The 24,455-nt window shown below is 46.0% G+C and overlaps 1 protein-coding gene across 1 annotated transcript in view; it reads left to right on the top strand.

Annotated features, from left to right (window-relative positions):
• Nucleotides 1–24,455, top strand: part of CACNA1C (calcium voltage-gated channel subunit alpha1 C) — a 348,304-nt gene that overhangs the window by 211,467 nt on the left and 112,382 nt on the right. The window contains exons 4-5 of the mRNA XM_075342990.1: nt 23,939–24,078; nt 24,173–24,312. Of these exons, the coding sequence (XP_075199105.1) occupies nt 23,939–24,078; nt 24,173–24,312 (280 nt within the window). The remainder of the gene's footprint in view (nt 1–23,938; nt 24,079–24,172; nt 24,313–24,455) is intronic.

Genomic DNA, 24,455 nt, shown 5'->3' with positions numbered 1-24,455 from the left:
TCTCAGTGTGATATAGTAATATATATATAGTAATATGGCCGCTCTTCTCCTCAGTGTGATATAGTAATATATATAGTAATATGGCCGCTCTTCTCCTCAGTGTGATATAGTAATATATATATATATAGTAATATGGCCGCTCTTCTCATCAGTGTGATATAGTAATATATATAGTAATATGGCCGCTCTTCTCCTCAGTGTAATATAGTAATATATATATAGTAATATGGCTACTCTTCTCCTCAGTGTAATATAGTAATATATATATATAGTAATATGGCCGCTCTTCTCCTCAGTGTGATATAGTAATATATATAGTAATATGGCCGCTCCTCTCCTCAGTGTGATATAGTAATATATATATAGTAATATGGCCGCTCTTCTCCTCAGTGTGATATAGTAATATATATAGTAATATGGCAGCTCTTCTCCTCAGTGTGATATAGTAATATATATATATATATAGTAATATGGCCGCTCTCCTCCTCAGTGTGATATAGTAATATATATATAGTAATATGGCCGCTCTTCTCCTCAGTGTGATATAGTAATATATATAGTAATATGGCCGCTCTTCTCCTCAGTGTGATATAGTAATGTATATAGTAATATGGCCGCTCTTCTCCTCAGTGTGATATAGTAATATATATATAGTAATATGGCCGCCCTTCTCCTCAGTGTGATATAGTAATATATATATAGTAATATGGCCGCTCTTCTCCTCAGTGTGATATAGTAATATATATATAGTAATATGGCCGCTCTTCTCCTCAGTGTGATATAGTAATATATATAGTAATATGGCCGCCCTTCTCCTCAGTGTGATATAGTAATATATATATATATAGTAATATGGCCGCTCTTCTCCTCAGTGTGATATAGTAATATATATATAGTAATATGGCCGCTCTTCTCCTCAGTGTAATATAGTAATATATATATAGTAATATGGCCGCTCTTCTCCTCAGTGTGATATAGTAATATATATAGTAATATGGCCGCTCTTCTCCTCAGTGTGATATAGTAATATATATAGTAATATGGCCGCTCTTCTCCTCAGTGTGATATAGTAATATATATAGTAATATGGCCGCTCCTCTCCTCAGTGTGATATAGTAATATATATATAGTAATATGGCCGCTCTTCTCCTCAGTGTGATATAGTAATATATATATAGTAATATGGCCGCCCTTCTCCTCAGTGTGATATAGTAATATATATAGTAATATGGCCGCTCTTCTCCTCAGTGTGATATAGTAATATATATATATATATAGTAATATGGCCGCTCTCCTCCTCAGTGTGATATAGTAATATATACATAGTAATATGGCCGCTCTTCTCCTCAGTGTGATATAGTAATATATATAGTAATATGGCCGCTCTTCTCCTCAGTGTGATATAGTAATGTATATAGTAATATGGCCGCTCTTCTCCTCAGTGTGATATAGTAATATATATATAGTAATATGGCCGCCCTTCTCCTCAGTGTGATATAGTAATATATATATAGTAATATGGCCGCTCTTTTCCTCAGTGTGATATAGTAATATATATATAGTAATATGGCTGCTCTTCTCCTCAGTGTGATATAGTAATATATATAGTAATATGGCCGCCCTTCTCCTCAGTGTGATATAGTAATATATATATAGTAATATGGCCGCTCTTCTTCTCAGTGTGATACAGTAATATATATATAGTAATATGACCGCTCTTCTCCTCAGTGTGATATAGTAATATATATATATAGTAATATGGCCGCTCTTCTCCTCAGTGTGATATAGTAATATATATATAGTAATATGGCCGCTCTTCTCCTCAGTGTGATATAGTAATATATATATAGTAATATGGCCGCTCTTCTCCTCAGTGTGATATAGTAATATATATAGTAATATGGCCGCTCTTCTCCTCAGTGTAATATAGTAATATATATATAGTAATATGGCCGCTCTTCTCTTCAGTGTGATATAGTAATAGATATATATATAGTAATATGGCCGCTCTTCTCCTTAGTGTGATATAGTAATATATATAGTAATATGGCCGCTCTTCTCCTCAGTGTGATATAGTAATATATATAGTAATATGGCCGCTCCTCTCCTCAGTGTAATATAGTAATATATATATAGTAATATGGCCGCTCTTCTCCTCAGTGTGATATAGTAATATATATAGTAATATGGCCGCTCCTCTCCTCAGTGTGATATAGTAATATATATAGTAATATGGCCGCTCTTCTCCTCAGTGTGATATAGTAATATATATATAGTAATATGGCCGCTCTTCTCCTCAGTGTGATATAGTAATATATATATAGTAATATGGCCGCTCTTCTCCTCAGTGTGATATAGTAATATATATAGTAATATGGCCGCTCTTCTCCTCAGTGTGATATAGTAATATATATAGTAATATGGCCGCTCTTCTCCTCAGTGTGATATAGTAATATATATATAGTAATATGGCCGCTCTTCTCCTCAGTGTGATATAGTAATATATATATAGTAATATGGCCGCTCTTCTCCTCAGTGTGATATAGTAATATATATAGTAATATGGCCGCTCTTCTCCTCAGTGTGATATAGTAATATATATATAGTAATATGGCCGCTCTTCTCCTCAGTGTGATATAGTAATATATATATAGTAATATGGCCGCTCTTCTCCTCAGTGTGATATAGTAATATATATAGTAATATGGCCGCTCTTCTCCTCAGTGTGATATAGTAATATATATAGTAATATGGCCGCTCTTCTCCTCAGTGTGATATAGTAATATATATAGTAATATGGCCGCTCTTCTCCTCAGTGTGATATAGTAATATATATATAGTAATATGGCCGCTCTTCTCCTCAGTGTGATATAGTAATATATATATAGTAATATGGCCGCTCTTCTCCTCAGTGTGATATAGTAATATATATAGTAATATGGCCGCTCTTCTCCTCAGTGTGATATAGTAATGTATATAGTAATATGGCCGCTCTTCTCCTCAGTATGATATAGTAATATATATATATAGTAATATGGCCGCTCTTCTCCTCAGTGTGATATAGTAATATATATAGTAATATGGCCGCTCTTCTCCTCAGTGTGATATAGTAATATATATATAGTAATATGGCCGCCCTTCTCCTCAGTGTGATATAGTAATATATATATATAGTAATATGGCTGCTCCTCTCCTCAGTGTGATATAGTAATATATATATATAGTAATATGGCCGCTCTTCTCCTCAGTGTGATATAGTAATATATATATAGTAATATGGCCGCTCTTCTCCTCAGTGTGATATAGTAATATATATATAGTAATATGGCCGCTCTTCTCCTCAGTGTGATATAGTAATATATATAGTAATATGGCCGCTCTTCTCCTCAGTGTGATATAGTAATATATATATAGTAATATGGCCGCCCTTCTCCTCAGTGTGATATAGTAATATATATATATAGTAATATGGCCGCTCTTCTCCTCAGTGTGATATAGTAATATATATATATAGTAATATGGCCGCTCTTCTCCTCAGTGTGATATAGTAATATATATAGTAATATGGCTGCTCTTCTCCTCAGTGTGATATAGTAATATATATATAGTAATATGGCCGCTCTTCTCCTCAGTGTCATATAGTAATATATATATATAGTAATATGGCCGCTCTTCTCCTCAGTGTGATATAGTAATATATATATAGTAATATGGCCGCTCTTCTCCTCAGTGTGATATAGTAATATATATAGTAATATGGCCGCTCTTCTCCTCAGTGTGATATAGTAATATATGTATAGTAATATGGCCGCTCCTCTCCTCAGTGTGTTATAGTAATATATATAGTAATATGGCCGCCCTTCTCCTCAGTGTGATATAGTAATATATATAGTAATATGGCCGCTCTTCTCCTCAGTGTGATATAGTAATATATATATATATATATATATAGTAATATGGCCGCTCTTCTCCTCAGTGTGATATAGTAATATATATATAGTAATATGGCCGCTCTTCTCCTCAGTGTGATATAGTAATATATATATAGTAATATGGCCGCTCTTCTCCTCAGTGTGATATAGTAATATATATATATATATATAGTAATATGGCCGCTCTTCTCCTCAGTGTGATATAGTAATATATATAGTAATATGGCCGCTCTCCTCCTCAGTGTGATATAGTAATATATATATAGTAATATGGCCGCTCTTCTCCTCAGTGTGATATAGTAATATATATATAGTAATATGGCCGCTCTTCTCCTCAGTGTGATATAGTAATATATATATATATATATAGTAATATGGCCGCTCTTCTCCTCAGTGTGATATAGTAATATATATAGTAATATGGCCGCTCTCCTCCTCAGTGTGATATAGTAATATATATATAGTAATATGGCCGCTCTTCTCCTCAGTGTGATATAGTAATATATATATAGTAATATGGCCGCTCTTCTCCTCAGTGTGATATCTATATATATAATTGCCTTATTCTGTCTGTCCGGTGACACAAAGCTGATTGGGCCGCTGGGCTCGCCATGGCCCCGCCCCCCCCACACGGATTGGCCTCTCGCCCCGGCTCTCTGCAGGCCCCGCCCCCCCTCACGCAATGCTACGCTCGCTCTGGGCCTAACTGACACGGGGCTCCGATTCCCAGGTGAGTACACACACACATCAGATCACACTCACTCTCACACTCACTCTCACACACACCTCACACATCACATCCACACATCACAACATCCTAGGATATCGCTTGCTTCTACACCGGCTCCGTCAGGATCCCGGCAGCGCCACACATAACCTTGCGATGCTGGGATCTTAACGGAGGCCATGAAAGCTGGTAACCATTATACACATCGGGTAACTAAGGTCCCTTAGTTACCCGATGTGTATCATAGTTACCAGTGTACACCGGCTCACACTCACTCTCACACACACCTCACACACACATCACATCGCATCCACACATCAAGGTCCTGCAGCTGCGGAACATACATAACATAAACAGCACACAACACATAACAGCACACACACACACACACACAAATCAGATCACACTCACTCACACACCTCACACATCACATCGCATCCAAATACTCACAACATCCTGGGATATCGCTTGCTTCTCGGCGGCGATATTGTGCTGTGAGCTTCCAGGACCCTGACGGAGGATCACATGGCCAGAAGCATGCTGCGCACTCCCAAGCGGATGGAGCATGATGGGGGGTGTGCGCAGCATGGCGGATGGAGCACGTTTGGGACGTGCGCAGCATGGCGGATGGAGCACGTTTGGGAGTGCGCAGCATGACGGATGGAGCACGTTTGGGAGTGCGCAGCATGACGGATGGAGCACGTTTGGGAAGTGCGCAGCATGCCGGATGGTGCACGATGGGGAAGTGCGCAGTATGGCGGATGGAGCACGTTTGGGAGTGCGCAGTATGGCGGATGGAGCACGTTTGGGGAGTGCGCAGCATGGCGGATGGAGCACGTTTGGGAGTTGCGCAGCATGGCGGATGGAGCACGTTTGGGAAGTGCGCAGCATGGCGGATGGAGCACGTTTGGGAGTGCGCAGCATGGCGGATGGAGCACGTTTGGGAGTGCGCAAGCATGGCGGATGGAGCACGTTTGGGAAGTGCGCAGCAATGGTGGATGGAGCACGTTTGGGGAGTGCGCAGCATGCCGGATGGAGCACGTTTGGGAGTGCGCAGCATGGCGGATGGACCACGTTTGGGAGTGTGCGCAGCATGGCGGATGGAGCACGTTTGGGAGTGCGCAGCATGGGGAGATGCAGCACGATGGGGGGTGCGCAGCATGGGGGAGATGGAGCACGATGGGAGGTGCACACCCTCCCCCCAACACACACACACACGCGCACTGCACAACACACACAAGCTAGGAATCACACAAACAACGCCCTACACAGACACCCACACACACAGACAACGCTGCACACACAAATATACGCACATACTGCACAACACACACATTGCTCAAAACATACCTCCCCCCAAAACACACCACACACACACAAACCGCACAACACACACACACACAACGCTACAGACACACAGCGCTCCACAAACAACGCAACACACGCAACACACATACAACACCGCTCTCACCCCCCGCGACACTCAGAACATGTACAGCGCCCCTACACAAACACTTGGTAACTACACACAACAACATTCTATATATATATATAACAAAAATCATACATGAACTACACAATACGTAAATTCTAGAATACTCCGATGCGTAGAATCGGGCCACCTTCTAGTAGTAATATATGTATAGTAATATGGCCGCCCTTCTCCTCAGTGTGATATAGTAATATATATATAGTAATATGGCCGCTCTTCTCCTCAGTGTAATATAGTAATATATATATAGTAATATGGCCGCTCTTCTCCTCAGTGTGATATACCGTAGTAATATATATATATAGTAATATGGTCGCTCTTCTCCTCAGTGTAAGATAGTAATATATATATATAGTAATATGGGCCGCTCTTCTCCTCAGTGGGATATAGTAAATATATATATAGTAATATGGCCGCTCTTCTCCTCAGTGTAATATAGTAATATTATATAGTAATATGGCCGCCCCTTCTCCTCAGTGTGATATAGTAATATATATAGTAATATGGCCGCCCTTCTCCATCAGTGTGATATAGTAATATATATAGTAATATGGCCGCTCTTCTCCTCAGTTGTAATATAGTAATATATATTATAGTAATATGGCCGCTCTTCTCCTCAGTTGTGATATAGTAATATATATAGTAATATTGGCCGCTCTTCTCCTCAGTGTGATATAGTAATATATATATAGTAATATGGCCGCTCTTCTCCTCAGTGTGATATTAGTTAATATATATATAATATATAGTAATATGGCCGCTCTTCTCCTCAGTGTGATATAGTAATATATATAGTAATATGGCCGCCCTTCTCCTCAGTGTGATATAGTAATATATATATATATAGTAATATGGCCGCTCTTCTCCTCAGTGTGATATAGTAATATATATAGTAATATGGCCGCTCTTCTCCTCAGTGTGATATAGTAATATATATATATATAGTAATATGGCCGCCCTTCTCCTCAGTGTGATATAGTAATATATATAGTAATATGGCCACCCTTCTCCTCAGTGTGATATAGTAATATATATATATATATAGTAATATGGCCGCTCTTCTCCTCAGTGTGATATAGTAATATATATAGTAATATGGCCGCTCTTCTCCTCAGTGTGATATAGTAATATATATAGTAATATGGCCGCTCTTCTCCTCAGTGTGATATAGTAATATATATAGTAATATGGCCGCCCTTCTCCTCAGTGTGATATAGTAATATATATATATATATAGTAATATGGCCGCTCTTCTCCTCAGTGTGATATAGTAATATATATATAGTAATATGGCCGCTCTTCTCCTCAGTGTGATATAGTAATATATATATAGTAATATGGCCGCTCTTCTCCTCAGTGTGATATAGTAATATATATATAGTAATATGGCCGCTCTTCTCCTCAGTGTGATATAGTAATATATATATAGTAATATGGCCGCTCTTCTCCTCAGTGTGATATAGTAATATATATATAGTAATATGGCCGCTCTTCTCAGTGTGATATAGTAATATATATATATAGTAATATGGCCGCTCTTTTCCTCAGTGTAATATAGTAATATATATATAGTAATATGGCCGCTCTTCTCCTCAGTGTGATATAGTAATATATATAGTAATATGGCCGCTCTTCTCCTCAGTGTGATATAGTAATATATATATAGTAATATGGCCGCTCTTCTCCTCAGTGTGATATAGTAATATATATATATAGTAATATGGCCGCTCTTCTCCTCAGTGTGATATAGTAATATATATATAGTAATATGGCCGCTCTTCTCAGTGTGATATAGTAATATATATATAGTAATATGGCCGCTCTTTTCCTCAGTGTAATATAGTAATATATATATATAGTAATATGGCCGCTCTTCTCCTCAGTGTGATATAGTAATATATATATATAGTAATATGGCCGCTCTTCTCCTCAGTGTGATATAGTAAATATATATAGTAATATGGCTGCTCTTCTCCTCAGTGTGATATAGTAATATATATATAGTAATATGGCCGCTCTTCTCCTCAGTGTCATATAGTATATATATATATATAGTAATATGGCCGCTCTTCTCCTCAGTGTGATATAGTAATATATATATAGTAATATGGCCGCTCTTCTCCTCAGTGTGATATAGTAATATATATAGTAATATGGCCGCTCTTCTCCTCAGTGTGATATAGTAATATATGTATAGTAATATGGCCGCTCCTCTCCTCAGTGTGTTATAGTAATATATATAGTAATATGGCCGCCCTTCTCCTCAGTGTGATATAGTAATATATATAGTAATATGGCCGCTCTTCTCCTCAGTGTGATATAGTAATATATATATATATATATATATAGTAATATGGCCGCTCTTCTCCTCAGTGTGATATAGTAATATATATATAGTAATATGGCCGCTCTTCTCCTCAGTGTGATATAGTAATATATATATAGTAATATGGCCGCTCTTCTCCTCAGTGTGATATAGTAATATATATATATATATATAGTAATATGGCCGCTCTTCTCCTCAGTGTGATATAGTAATATATATAGTAATATGGCCGCTCTCCTCCTCAGTGTGATATAGTAATATATATATAGTAATATGGCCGCTCTTCTCCTCAGTGTGATATAGTAATATATATATAGTAATATGGCCGCTCTTCTCCTCAGTGTGATATAGTAATATATATATATATATATAGTAATATGGCCGCTCTTCTCCTCAGTGTGATATAGTAATATATATAGTAATATGGCCGCTCTCCTCCTCAGTGTGATATAGTAATATATATATAGTAATATGGCCGCTCTTCTCCTCAGTGTGATATAGTAATATATATATAGTAATATGGCCGCTCTTCTCCTCAGTGTGATATCTATATATATAATTGCCTTATTCTGTCTGTCTGTCTGTCTGTCTGTCTATCTGTCTGTCATGCTCCGAAATTGTGTCCTTACGGTGACACAAAGCTGATTGGCCGCTGGGCTCGCCATGGCCCCGCCCCCCCACACGGATTGGCCTCTCGCCCCGGCTCTCTGCAGGCCCCGCCCCCCTCACGCAATGCACGCTCGCTCTGGCCTAACTGACACGGGGCTCCGATTCCCAGGTGAGTACACACACACATCAGATCACACTCACTCTCACACTCACTCTCACACACACCTCACACATCACATCCACACATCACAACATCCTAGGATATCGCTTGCTTCTACACCGGCTCCGTCAGGATCCCGGCAGCGCCACACATAACCTTGCGATGCTGGGATCTTAACGGAGGCCATGAAAGCTGGTAACCATTATACACATCGGGTAACTAAGGTCCCTTAGTTACCCGATGTGTATCATAGTTACCAGTGTACACCGGCTCACACTCACTCTCACACACACCTCACACACACATCACATCGCATCCACACATCAAGGTCCTGCAGCTGCGGAACATACATAACATAACAGCACACACACATAACAGCACACACACACACACACACAAATCAGATCACACTCACACACACCTCACACATCACATCGCATCCAAATACTCACAACATCCTGGGATATCGCTTGCTTCTCGGCGGCGATATTGTGCTGTGAGCTTCCAGGACCTGACGGAGGATCACATGGCCAGAAGCATGCTGCGCACTCCCAAGCGGATGGAGCATGATGGGGGGTGCGCAGCATGGCGGATGGAGCACGTTTGGGAGTGCGCAGCATGGCGGATGGAGCACGTTTGGGAGTGCGCAGCATGACGGATGGAGCACGTTTGGGAGTGCGCAGCATGACGGATGGAGCACGTTTGGGAGTGCGCAGCATGCCGGATGGTGCACGATGGGGAGTGCGCAGTATGGCGGATGGAGCACGTTTGGGAGTGCGCAGTATGGCGGATGGAGCACGTTTGGGAGTGCGCAGCATGGCGGATGGAGCACGTTTGGGAGTGCGCAGCATGGCGGATGGAGCACGTTTGGGAGTGCGCAGCATGGCGGATGGAGCACGTTTGGGAGTGCGCAGCATGGCGGATGGAGCACGTTTGGGAGTGCGCAGCATGGCGGATGGAGCACGTTTGGGAGTGCGCAGCATGGTGGATGGAGCACGTTTGGGAGTGCGCAGCATGCCGGATGGAGCACGTTTGGGAGTGCGCAGCATGGCGGATGGACCACGTTTGGGAGTGCGCAGCATGGCGGATGGAGCACGTTTGGGAGTGCGCAGCATGGGGGATGCAGCACGATGGGGGGTGCGCAGCATGGGGGATGGAGCACGATGGGAGGTGCACACCTCCCCCCAACACACACACACACGCGCACTGCACAACACACACAAGCTAGGAATCACAAACAACGCCCTACACAGACACCCACACACACAGACAACGCTGCACACACAAATATACGCACATACTGCACAACACACACATTGCTCAAAACATACCTCCCCCCAAAACACACCACACACACACAAACCGCACAACACACACACACACAACGCTACAGACACACAGCGCTCCACAAACAACGCAACACACGCAACACACATACAACACCGCTCTCACCCCCCGCGACACTCAGAACATGTACAGCGCCCTACACAAACACTTGGTAACTACACACAACAACATCTATATATATATATAACAAAAATCATACATGAACTACACAATACGTAAATTCTAGAATACCCGATGCGTAGAATCGGGCCACCTTCTAGTAGTAATATATGTATAGTAATATGGCCGCCCTTCTCCTCAGTGTGATATAGTAATATATATAGTAATATGGCCGCTCTTCTCCTCAGTGTAATATAGTAATATATATATAGTAATATGGCCGCTCTTCTCCTCAGTGTGATATACCGTAGTAATATATATATATAGTAATATGGTCGCTCTTCTCCTCAGTGTAAGATAGTAATATATATATATAGTAATATGGCCGCTCTTCTCCTCAGTGGGATATAGTAATATATATATAGTAATATGGCCGCTCTTCTCCTCAGTGTAATATAGTAATATATATAGTAATATGGCCGCCCTTCTCCTCAGTGTGATATAGTAATATATATAGTAATATGGCCGCCCTTCTCCTCAGTGTGATATAGTAATATATATAGTAATATGGCCGCTCTTCTCCTCAGTGTAATATAGTAATATATATATAGTAATATGGCCGCTCTTCTCCTCAGTGTGATATAGTAATATATATAGTAATATGGCCGCTCTTCTCCTCAGTGTGATATAGTAATATATATATAGTAATATGGCCGCTCTTCTCCTCAGTGTGATATAGTAATATATATATATATATAGTAATATGGCCGCTCTTCTCCTCAGTGTGATATAGTAATATATATAGTAATATGGCCGCCCTTCTCCTCAGTGTGATATAGTAATATATATATATATAGTAATATGGCCGCTCTTCTCCTCAGTGTGATATAGTAATATATATAGTAATATGGCCGCTCTTCTCCTCAGTGTGATATAGTAATATATATATATATAGTAATATGGCCGCCCTTCTCCTCAGTGTGATATAGTAATATATATAGTAATATGGCCACCCTTCTCCTCAGTGTGATATAGTAATATATATATATATATAGTAATATGGCCGCTCTTCTCCTCAGTGTGATATAGTAATATATATAGTAATATGGCCGCTCTTCTCCTCAGTGTGATATAGTAATATATATAGTAATATGGCCGCTCTTCTCCTCAGTGTGATATAGTAATATATATAGTAATATGGCCGCCCTTCTCCTCAGTGTGATATAGTAATATATATATATATATAGTAATATGGCCGCTCTTCTCCTCAGTGTGATATAGTAATATATATATAGTAATATGGCCGCTCTTCTCCTCAGTGTGATATAGTAATATATATATAGTAATATGGCCGCTCTTCTCCTCAGTGTGATATAGTAATATATATATAGTAATATGGCCGCTCTTCTCCTCAGTGTGATATAGTAATATATATATAGTAATATGGCCGCTCTTCTCCTCAGTGTGATATAGTAATATATATATAGTAATATGGCCGCTCTTCTCAGTGTGATATAGTAATATATATATATAGTAATATGGCCGCTCTTTTCCTCAGTGTAATATAGTAATATATATATAGTAATATGGCCGCTCTTCTCCTCAGTGTGATATAGTAATATATATAGTAATATGGCCGCTCTTCTCCTCAGTGTGATATAGTAATATATATATAGTAATATGGCCGCTCTTCTCCTCAGTGTGATATAGTAATATATATATATAGTAATATGGCCGCTCTTCTCCTCAGTGTGATATAGTAATATATATATAGTAATATGGCCGCTCTTCTCAGTGTGATATAGTAATATATATATAGTAATATGGCCGCTCTTTTCCTCAGTGTAATATAGTAATATATATATATAGTAATATGGCCGCTCTTCTCCTCAGTGTGATATAGTAATATATATATAGTAATATGTCCGCTCTTCTCCTCAGTGTGATATAGTAATATATATAGTAATATGGCCACTCTTCTCCTCAGTGTGATATAGTAATATATATATATAGTAATATGGCCGCTCTTCTCCTCAGTGTGATATAGTAATATATATAGTAATATGGCCACTCTTCTCCTCAGTGTGATATAGTAATATATATAGTAATATGGCCGCTCTTCTCCTCAGTGTGATATAGTAATATATATAGTAATATGGCCACTCTTCTCCTCAGTGTGATATAGTAATATATATAGTAATATGGCCGCTCTTCTCCTCAGTGTGATATAGTAATATATATAGTAATATGGCCGCTCTTCTCCTCAGTGTGATATAGTAATATGTATATTGTTAAATGGCTCACTGATGTTGGGTTCAGCCTCACCTCAGCTGTATCTCTGAACACCTTGCACTTCTGTGTCTTGCTCAGTGGTGGTCGGGCTCAGCCTCCTCACCTCAGTCGTGTTTCTGAGCACTGAACACCTTGCACTTCTGTGTCTTGCTCAGTGGTGGTCGGGCTCAGCCTCCTCACTTCAGCTGTGTCTCTGAGCACTGAACACCTTGCACTTCTGTGTCTCGCTCAGTGATGGTCGGGCTCAGCCTCCTCACCTCAGTTGTGTTTCTGAGCACTGAACACCTTGCACTTCTGTGTCTTGCTCAGTGGTGGTCGGGCTCAGCCTCCTCACCTCAGTCGTGTTTCTGAGCACTGAACACCTTGCACTTCTGTGTCTTGCTCAGTGGTGGTCGGGTTCAGTCTCCTCACCTCAGCCGGGTCTCTGAGCACTGAACACCTTGCACTTCTGTGTCTTGCTCAGTGGTGGTCGGGCTCAGCCTCCTCACCTCAGTCGTGTCTCTGAGCACTGAACACCTTGCACTTCTGTGTCTTGCTCAGTGGTGGTCGGGTTCAGCCTCCTCACCTCAGTCGTGTCTCTGAGCAGTGATCACCTTGCACTTCTGTGTCTTGTTCAGTGGTGGTCGGGCTCAGCCTCCTCACCTCAGTCGTGTCTCTGAGCACTGAACACCTTGCACTTCTGTGTCTTGCTCAGTGGTGGTCGGGCTCAGCCTCCTCACCTCAGCCGTGTCTCTGAGCACTGAACACCTTGCACTTCTGTGTCTTGCTCAGTGGTGGTCGGGCTCAGCCTCCTCACCTCAGTCGTGTCTCTGAGCACTGAACACCTTGCACTTCTGTGTCTTGTTCAGTGGTGATCGGGTTCAGCCTCCTCACTTCAGCCGGGTCTCTGAGCACTGAACACCTTGCACTTCTGTGTCTTGCTCAGTGGTGGTCGGGCTCAGCCTCCTCACTTCAGCCGGGTCTCTGAGCACTGAACACCTTGCACTTCTGTGTCTTGCTCAGTGGTGGTCGGGCTCAGCCTCCTCACTTCAGCCGGGTCTCTGAGCACTGAACACCTTGCACTTCTGTGTCTTGCTCAGTGGTGGTCGGGCTCAGCCTCCTCACCTCAGTCGTGTCTCTGAGCACTGAACACCTTGCACTTCTGTGTCTTGCTCAGTGGTGGTCGGGCTCAGCCTCCTCACCTCAGTCGTGTCTCTGAGCACTGAACACCTTGCACTTCTGTGTCTTGCTCAGTGGTGATCGGGTTCAGCCTCCTCACTTCAGCCGGGTCTCTGAGCACTGAACACCTTGCACTTCTGTGTCTTGCTCAGTGGTGGTCGGGCTCAGCCTCCTCACTTCAGCCGGGTCTCTGAGCACTGAACACCTTGCACTTCTGTGTCTTGCTCAGTGGTGGTCGGGCTCAGCCTCCTCACTTCAGCCGGGTCTCTGAGCACTGAACACCTTGCACTTCTGTGTCTTGCTCAGTGGTGGTCGGGCTCAGCCTCCTCACCTCAGTCGTGTCTCTGAGCACTGAACACCTTGCACTTCTGTGTCTTGCTCAGTTGTGGTCGGGCTCAGCCTCCTCACCTCGGTCGGGTCTCTGAGCACTGAACACCTTGCACTTCTGTGTCTTGCTCAGTGGTGATCGGGTTCAGACTCCTCACCTCAGCCGTGTCTCTGAGCACTGAACACCTTGCACTTCTATGTCTTGCTCAGTGGTGGTTGGGTTCAGCCTCCTCATTTCGGCTGTGTCTCTGAGCACTGAACACCTTGTACTTCTGTGTCTTGCTCAGTGGTGGTCGGGTTCAGCCTCCTCACTTCAGCCGTGTCTCTGAGCACTGAACACCTTGCACTTCTGTGTCTTGCTCAGTGGTGGTCGGGTTCAGCCTCCTCACCTCAGCCGTGTCTCTGAGTACTGAACACCTTGCACTTCTGTGTCTTGCTCAGTGGTGGTCGGGCTCAGCCTCCTCACCTCGGCCGTGTCTCTGAGCACTGAACACCTTGCACTTCTGTGTCTTGCTCAGTGGTGGTCGGGCTCAGCCTCCTCACCTCAGCCGGGTCTCTGAGCACTGAACACCTTGCACTTCTGTGTCTTGCTCAGTGGTGGTCGGGCTCAGCCTCCTCACCTCGGCCGTGTCTCTGAGTACTGAACACCTTGCACTTCTGTGTCTTGCTCAGTGGTGGTCGGGTTCAGCCTCCTCACCTCAGCCGTGTCTCTGAGCATTGAACACCTTGCACTTCTGTGTCTTGCTCAGTGGTGGTCGGGTTCAGCCTCCTCACCTCAGCCGGGTCTCTGAGCACTGAACACCTTGCACTTCTGTGTCTTGCTCAGTGGTGGTCGGGTTCAGCCTCCTCACCTCAGCCGGGTCTCTGAGCACTGAACACCTTGCACTTCTGTGTCTTGCTCAGTGGTGGTCGGGTTCAGCCTCCTCACCTCAGCCGGGTCTCTGAGCACTGAACACCTTGCACTTCTGTGTCTTGCTCAGTGGTGGTCGGGCTCAGCCTCCTCACCTCGGCCGTGTCTCTGAGTACTGAACACCTTGCACTTCTGTGTCTTGCTCAGTGGTGGTCGGGTTCAGCCTCCTCACCTCAGCCGTGTCTCTGAGCATTGAACACCTTGCACTTCTGTGTCTTGCTCAGTGGTGGTCGGGCTCAGCCTCCTCACTTCAGCCGGGTCTCTGAGCACTGAACACCTTGCACTTCTGTGTCTTGCTCAGTGGTGGTCGGGCTCAGCCTCCTCACTTCAGCCGGGTCTCTGAGCACTGAACACCTTGCACTTCTGTGTCTTGCTCAGTGGTGGTCGGGCTCAGCCTCCTCACCTCAGTCGTGTCTCTGAGCACTGAACACCTTGCACTTCTGTGTCTTGCTCAGTTGTGGTCGGGCTCAGCCTCCTCACCTCGGTCGGGTCTCTGAGCACTGAACACCTTGCACTTCTGTGTCTTGCTCAGTGGTGATCGGGTTCAGACTCCTCACCTCAGCCGTGTCTCTGAGCACTGAACACCTTGCACTTCTATGTCTTGCTCAGTGGTGGTTGGGTTCAGCCTCCTCATTTCGGCTGTGTCTCTGAGCACTGAACACCTTGTACTTCTGTGTCTTGCTCAGTGGTGGTCGGGTTCAGCCTCCTCACTTCAGCCGTGTCTCTGAGCACTGAACACCTTGCACTTCTGTGTCTTGCTCAGTGGTGGTCGGGTTCAGCCTCCTCACCTCAGCCGTGTCTCTGAGTACTGAACACCTTGCACTTCTGTGTCTTGCTCAGTGGTGGTCGGGCTCAGCCTCCTCACCTCGGCCGTGTCTCTGAGCACTGAACACCTTGCACTTCTGTGTCTTGCTCAGTGGTGGTCGGGCTCAGCCTCCTCACCTCAGCCGGGTCTCTGAGCACTGAACACCTTGCACTTCTGTGTCTTGCTCAGTGGTGGTCGGGCTCAGCCTCCTCACCTCGGCCGTGTCTCTGAGTACTGAACACCTTGCACTTCTGTGTCTTGCTCAGTGGTGGTCGGGTTCAGCCTCCTCACCTCAGCCGTGTCTCTGAGCATTGAACACCTTGCACTTCTGTGTCTTGCTCAGTGGTGGTCGGGTTCAGCCTCCTCACCTCAGCCGGGTCTCTGAGCACTGAACACCTTGCACTTCTGTGTCTTGCTCAGTGGTGGTCGGGTTCAGCCTCCTCACCTCAGCCGGGTCTCTGAGCACTGAACACCTTGCACTTCTGTGTCTTGCTCAGTGGTGGTCGGGTTCAGCCTCCTCACCTCAGCCGGGTCTCTGAGCACTGAACACCTTGCACTTCTGTGTCTTGCTCAGTGGTGGTCGGGTTCAGCCTCCTCACCTCAGCCGTGTCTCTGAGCATTGAACACCTTGCACTTCTGTGTCTTGCTCAGTGGTCGGGTTCAGCCTCCTCACCTCAGCCGTGTCTCTGAGCACTGAACACCTTGCACTTCTGTGTCTTGCTCAGTGGTTATCGGGTTCAGTCTCCTCACCTCAGCCGTGTCTCTGAGCATTGAACACCTTGCACTTCTGTGTCTTGCTCAGTGGTGGTCGGGTTCAGCCTCCTCACCTCAGCCGTGTCTCTGAGCACTGAACACCTTGCACTTCTGTGTCTTGCTCAGTGGTTATCGGGTTCAGTCTCCTCACCTCAGCCGGGTCTCTGAGCACTGAACACCTTGCACTTCTGTGTCTTGCTCAGTGGTGGTCGGGCTCAGCCTCCTCACCTCAGCCGTGTCTCTAAGCCCTAAACACCTTGCACTTCTGTGTCTTGCTCAGTGGTGGTCGGGTTCAGTCTCCTCACCTCAGTCGTGTCTCTGAGCACTGAACACCTTGCACTTCTGTGTCTTGCTCAGTGGTGGTCGGGTTCAGTCTCCTCACCTCAGTCGTGTCTCTGAACACTGAACACCTTGCACTTCTGTGTCTTGCTCAGTGGTGGTCGGGTTCAGTCTCCTCACCTCAGTGGTGTCTCTGAACACTGAACACCTTGCACTTCTGTGTCTTGCTCAGTGGTGGTCGGGCTCAGCCTCCTCACCTCAGCCGGGTCTCTGAACACTGAACACCTTGTACCTCTGTGTCTTGCTCAGTGGTGGTCGGGTTCAGTCTCCTCACCTCAGTGGTGTCTCTGAACACTGAACACCTTGCACTTCTGTGTCTTGCTCAGTGGTGGTCGGGTTCAGTCTCCTCACCTCAGTGGTGTCTCTGAACACTGAACACCTTGCACTTCTGTGTCTTGCTCAGTGGTGGTCGGGTTCAGCCTCCTCACCTCAGCCGTTTTTCTAAGCACTGAACACCTTGTACTTCTGTGTCTTGCTCAGTGGTGGTCGGGTTCAGTCTCCTCACCTCAGTCGTGTCTCTGAACACTGAACACCTTGCACTTCTGTGTCTTGCTCAGTGGTGGTCGGGTTCAGTCTCCTCACCTCAGTCGTGTCTCTGAACACTGAACACCTTGCACTTCTGTGTCTTGCTCAGTGGTGGTCGGGCTCAGCCTCCTCACCTCAGCCGTGTTTCTAAGCACTGAACACCTTGTACTTCTGTGTCTTGCTCAGTGGTGGTCGGGTTCAGCCTCCTCACCTCAGCCGTGTCTCTGAGCACTGAACACCTTGCTCTTCTGTGTCTTGCTCAGTGGTGGTCGGGCTCGACCTCACCTTTTGCTAGCTGTGTTATTTCCCAATAAGGGACTTCTCAGACTCGGAGTCTTGTTCTTTTTCGTCCATTTTGCCTGAGGAGGAGACTGAGCTCCTAATAATTCTGTACACCCTGATAAAGGGCGGGGCATTTGAGGCCACACCCCCTCTTAACACAAATAGACATCACATGATCAGCGCTATCCAATTAGCATTCCGGATTATACAGCTCGGAGGCGGGAAATCTGCAGAAAATGAGAATGTGCACACTGAGGATTTTTGACATGGCTACAATGGTAGTAAATACCCCGGCCTCCTCAGGCAGCGCACAGAGTATGAGACTTTCGGTGCAGATCCTGGTGGATTTTTACTTCAGAGATGACTCCAATCCCAGCCGTGCAGACACCGAGGTCAATACAGACTGCGGCATCTAAGCGGTTAAACTGAGATGTAAGCTTTCAGTGTCATCAGTTAGAGCCCGCATTGTGGCCCGATTTTGGGGTCTATAGCCAAAAATGGCCCCAATGAAAGCCACAGCTCACCCCACAGAAAACATAACAATCTGGCGTTTGAGAAAATGAAGGGTTAAAGGTTCGGGTGCAGGAGGCCCCAGTTTTCGCTGACTTCCCCTTTAAGGCCGGCGCTGTGGCGGTATACACCGCAGGGGCCGAGTGTTTATCCCATTAAATGTCTTGATCTGTTTCCTTCGCTGCGGGACAAGCTGGCAAATGTCACCAGCGCACCCCGGGCCGCCGCGTCCTGAGCCGCGCTCCTCCGCTCAGCCGCTAAATGGGGCATTTTCAGCATAATTAACCCCGTGCAGCCTGCAGCGGCCTGACTGCGCGGTGGATGGAAGGGGTTAATTCACATTGGGACTGGACGGGCTGTGATTTCCTAATGAGCCGCCATTAATGGTCTTTATGAATAAATTATGGGCGGCTTATTAAGGAGCGATCCGCGGATTGTTTATTACTGTCCGTGCGTCCGGCCTCAAATCTGCAGATGTAATGATTCATCTCCGCACATCACAATCCACTGCTGAAATCTGCACTCACATCCAGAGCTGCACTCACAATTCTGCTTGTACTGCCTCCTGCTGCTCTGACTGTGCCGCCTGATGCCCTCTAGTGTTTGTTGCAGGTAGTACATCTCCCAGAATGCAATGCTTTGGAGTGCTGCTTATTATGGGACAGTGCGTAGGGTGAGGAGTGCAGCTCTGGAAGGGAGTGCTGACAGTTTTTGGGCATCTTAGATTGTCAGCTCTTCGGTTTCTCTTCACAGCAGGGAATTCTGGGTAGTGTTTGTGGCGCAGTGTAAATAAATGCACGGCGCCATTAATTATTCATGCCATATATTCATTAGCAGGAAATATTTCATAGAAACCGCGAAACATTTCACAGCAGGAAAATCCCCCACAGACGATAAATGGATGGAGCAGAATCTGAGCGCGGCCAGATACAACAGTGCTGAGATACTTAAAGGGGAACTCCACCCCAAGCCAGACACAAGGGGGGGTCTGCGAGCGGCGAACACATCAGACCCCGGAGCAAGAGGAGGCAGAGCTGTGAAAGTCATACACACCACACAGGAGCGGTCGTTGTCTGTGACCGCTCTCTGCTTCCGATGTAGCAGAGCTGAAAGCGTCGTGGGACCTCTGTGGCTTACGCCGGACCTGGAGGAGTATTTGGGGGTTTAATAAAGTGGTGAAAGAGGGTGTTTTTTTGTCATTTATTTCAAATAAAGGATTTTCGTGTGTGTGTGTTTATTTTCTTTACCTTACGGATTAATCATGGGGAGACGCCTGCCATGATTAACCTAGGATTAGTGGCAGCTATGGGCTGCCATTAACTCCTTATTACCCTGATTGCCACCGTACCAGGGCAATTCGGGATGAGCCGGGTACAGTCCCGGGACTGTCACATCTAATGGACGCGGCAATTCCGGGCGGCTGCAGGCTGATATTTTTAGGGTGGGGGGCTCCCCATAACGTGGAGCTCCCCATCCCGACAATACCAGCCTCCAGCTGTATGGCTTTACCCCGACTGGTATGAAAATTGGAGGTACCGCACGCTGTTTTTTTTTTTTATTAATTATTTATTTATTTTACTGCACGATATAGACCCGCAGCTGTGATTGGTTGCAGTGAGACAGCTGTCACTCAGTGTGGGGGCGTGTATGACTGCAACCAATCATGGGCGCTGGTGGGCGGGGAAAGCAGGGAATACCAGATTGATTAATGAGCGGCCGGCATTTTCAAAAGAGGAAAAGTTGCCGGAGCTTTGTGACAACCGTGCAGCACCGCACCCGTGATCGCTCAGTATGAGAGAGGGGATGGGAGAGACCGACAGAGAGAGATAGAGACCGAGAGGGAGAGACCGACTGACAGAGATAGAGACCGAGAGAGAGAGACTGACTGACAGAGATAGAGACCGAGAGGGAGAGACCGACTGACAGAGATAGAGACCGAGAGGGAGAGACCGACTGACAGAGATAGAGATTGACCGAGATCGACAGACCTCACTCATTTCCAGTGTTCTCTGCAACATGCGATAATGTATTGAGAAAAACGCATGTCACTAGGATGGTCCGTGTGCCGTCCGTGTGATATCCGTTTTTTTTCTCGCACCCATAGACTTGCATTGGAGTGACTCGTACGGGAAACTATAAATCGCAGCATGCTGCAATTTTTTTCTCAGTCTGATTTGAGCTGAGAAAAAAAATAGCAGATCTGAGCTGCCTCATTGCTTTAGGGCTCATTCACATGACCGTTCCGTTTGTCCTGGTCCGTTCATGTTTTTTTGCGGACCCACGGACAGGACCATCTTTTCAATGTCTTTTGTGTAGGATCAGATGGCACACGGAAGAACTTCCGTGTGCATCCGATCCTACAAAAATACACATCGGATGCCGTATGTCCGCTCCGTTATTATGGAACATGTCCTATTCTGTTCCGTAATAACGAACTGTGACTCAATACAAGTCAATGGGCCCTCAAAATCCCCGGAAGCTGCACGGAAGCACTTCCGTGTGACCTCCGTCGGGTGCCCGTGCAGTCTGTGTCCCGCTCCAGCCCCGCGGCTGCTCGCACTGCAGTATCAGCAGCTTCTCACACTGCAGTATCAGCAGCTTCTCACACTGCAGTGCGAGCAGCCGCTGGAATAACGAGCGCTGCTGTCAGGAGGTTAGATGAGATCATTACCTGCTGTGACGATCTCCTGCCGTCAGCGCTGTCACTGCCTTCCATGCCCGCTGCGTTCTCACATCAAGTCATGCGGGCGGCCCGAGACTGTCACTAGCGGTGACGTCACGGGCTCCCGCGATTCTTCGCTGTGAACCCGGCGGGCATAGAAGGCAGTGACCGCGCTGACGGCAGGAGTGCAGGAGATCGTCACAGCAGGTAATGATCTCATCTAACCTCCTGACGTCAGCGCTCGTCATCCCCTGCAGTGACCTGGTCTGACCTCATGATGTTAGCTCAGGTCACTGCACTGCTCTCCCAGCCAATGGGGAACATTCTGTTCTTCATTGACTGGGACAGTGACTATGGTATGGATCGTCGTGGGACCGCCTTATTGGATTACACCAGACCCGGATTTGATTGTTCTTTTCAATAAATTGGTGAAAGAGGGAATGATTTGGGGAGTGTTTTTTCAAATAAAACTTTTTTTGTTGTCAATTTTTTATTTCTTACAGACTGGGTTGGTGATGTCGGGTATCTGATACACGCCTGACATCACTAACCCCAGGGCTTGATGCCAGGTGACATTACACATCTAGCATCAACCCCATATATTACCCCGTTTGCCACCGCATCAGGGCACAGGATGAGCTTGGGCAAAGTGCCAGGATTGGCACATCCAATGGATGCGCCACTTCTGGGGCGGCTGCGGCCTGCTATTTTTAGGCTGGGGAGTGTCCAATAACAGTGGACCTCTCTAGTCTGAGAATACCAGACCCCAGCTGTCCGCTTTACCTTGGCTGGTGATCCAATTTGGGGTGGACCCCACGTTTTTTGTTTTAAATTATTTATTTAATTTAAAATAACAGCGTGGGGTGCCCTCTGTTTTGGATTATCAGCCAATTTTATTATTTATTTATTTTTTTGGCTAAATACAAGGCTAAGCACCCTTTAGTGCCACATGAAAGTCACAAAAGGGTGCCAGCTTATAATGCAGGGGGGTGGGACATTATATATATCTTTCTATCTATCTATCTATCTATCTATCTATCGATCAATCCCTCTATCTCTGTCTCTATATCTATCTATCCATCTCTATATCTACTCATCTATTTATCTTTCTTGCTGCTTCCGTTTTTTGTGGTCCGCAAAAAAAACGGAAGGCACACGGATGACACACGGACCGTATACGGAACGGAACGGATGTCACACGGATGCAACACGGAAGCATCCGTGAAAAAAACGGACCGATTTTTGCGGCCCTCAAAAACGGAACGGTTGTGTGAATGTAGCCTAACATTGGTCCGAGTACAATGCGAGATTTTCTCGCATTGCACTCGTGTGAGTTAATCGCAAGTGTGACGCTGGCCTTACTGTGAATTGAGTATTCTGAGAATGAGAGCTCAGTCCTGGAGGAGAGAACTCGATTTCTCGATCAGGTTTATTAGAAAGTTTCTTATTTTCACTTGCTTGATGTATGAAGATAATGAAGGTGATGGACTCTCTGTAGCCGCTCGGTGGACTCTCTAGAGCCTTGGGGTTGACTCTCCGGAGCCGCACGGTGGACTCTCTGTAACCGCGCGGTGGACTCTCTGTAGCCGCGCGGTGGACTCTCTGTAGCCGCTCGGTGGACTCTCTAGAGCCTTGGGGTTGACTCTCCGGAGCCGCGCGGTGGACTCTCTGTAGTCGCGCGGTGGACTCTCTAGAGCCTTGGGGTTGACTCTCCGGAGCCGCGCGGTGGACTCTCTGTAGCCGCGCGGTGGACTCTCTAGAGCCTCGGGGTTGACTCTCCGGAGCCGCACGATGGACTCTCCGTAGCCGCGCGGTGGACTCGCCGGAGCCGCTCGGTGGACTCTCTGTAGCTGTGCGGTGGACTCTCTGTAGCCGTGCGGTGGACTCTCTGTAGCCGCGCGGTGGACTCTCTGTAGCCGCGCGGTGGACTCTCTCTAGCCGCGCGGTAGACTTTTTCTAGCCGCGCGGTAGACTTTTTCTAGCCGCGCGGTAGACTCTCTGTAGCCGCGCGGTAGACTCTCTGTAGCCACGCGGTGGACTCTCCGGAGCCGCGTGGTGGACTTTCCAGAGCAGCGCAGTGGACTCTCCGGAGCCGCTCGGTGGACTTTCCGTAGCCGTGCGGTGGACTCTCCGGAGCCGCCTGTGTCTCTTTTATCTCACGGTGCAGTTGGAGTTTTGTGTGTTTCTCACACTGCTGGTTGCGATGTTTTGCCATTGGTGCGCCCCCTAGTGTCAGCCGTCCACGGTTGGGTTTTGCCTCCGGGGTCTCTTTCGGTTCAGACCTCATAGTTTTCTCCTTGGACGTAAATCCCACGATCAAGTGTCCGGAACCGAAGACGTTACATGTGATCGATATATATTGCTGTTCAATCTCAGCGACCTGAGGTCTGTGCTGCGGAGATACCGGGGGATCGATATGTCGGGGTCCCTGGTGGGCTGGTGTTTAATGACTCACTTATGGCTGTCAGGGCAGATTTATCTGCTCGGCATTACACGAGGCCGCACCGCTGTGTCCGTCCTGAGCCGTATCTCATGACGTGTTCTCCGCTTTATCCGTCTGCTAATGTGACATTTAAAGGGCCAGTGACCCTGCAGTCCCGGGCTTATAATAGTGCAGTGACATTATAATCAGACGGATATATATATATAACGTCTCTGTGATGCTCTCGCCTTTTCCCTGTAGGAGCGGGTGGAATATCTGTTCCTCATCATCTTCACGGTGGAAGCTTTTCTGAAAGTCATTGCATACGGGCTGCTCTTTCATCCCAACGCATACCTCCGCAACGGCTGGAACCTGCTGGACTTCATCATCGTGGTCGTAGGGTGAGTCCTCCTCTGAAATCCTCTGTGCTGCTCTGCACTCTTTCTTCGTGGTGTTGATACAATGTTTCCATTCACTTCTTTTTCTTCTTTGCAGACTTTTCAGTGCAATTTTAGAGCAAGCGACCAAGGCAGATGGTGGCAGCGCCCTGGGTGGGAAAGGGGCAGGATTTGATGTTAAAGCGCTGCGAGCATTTCGAGTCCTCAGACCCCTGAGACTGGTTTCGGGGGTACCTAGTAAGTATGCGGAGCTCTGGGGGCAGTGCTGGGGGCACTTCTGGGTCAGGGAGACACCCATGAAGCGAGGGCAGCGCGGGTATTTACAGCGGTGACAGACCGTGTCGTCTTTGTCATGTGGAGCACGCTAATTAAGCAGTAAA

Source organism: Anomaloglossus baeobatrachus, chromosome 4 (genome assembly GCF_048569485.1).
Source record: "Anomaloglossus baeobatrachus isolate aAnoBae1 chromosome 4, aAnoBae1.hap1, whole genome shotgun sequence".
In the NCBI taxonomy this organism is placed as follows: Eukaryota; Metazoa; Chordata; class Amphibia; order Anura; family Aromobatidae; genus Anomaloglossus; species Anomaloglossus baeobatrachus.
This window is presented reverse-complemented; position numbering and strand designations above follow the sequence as displayed.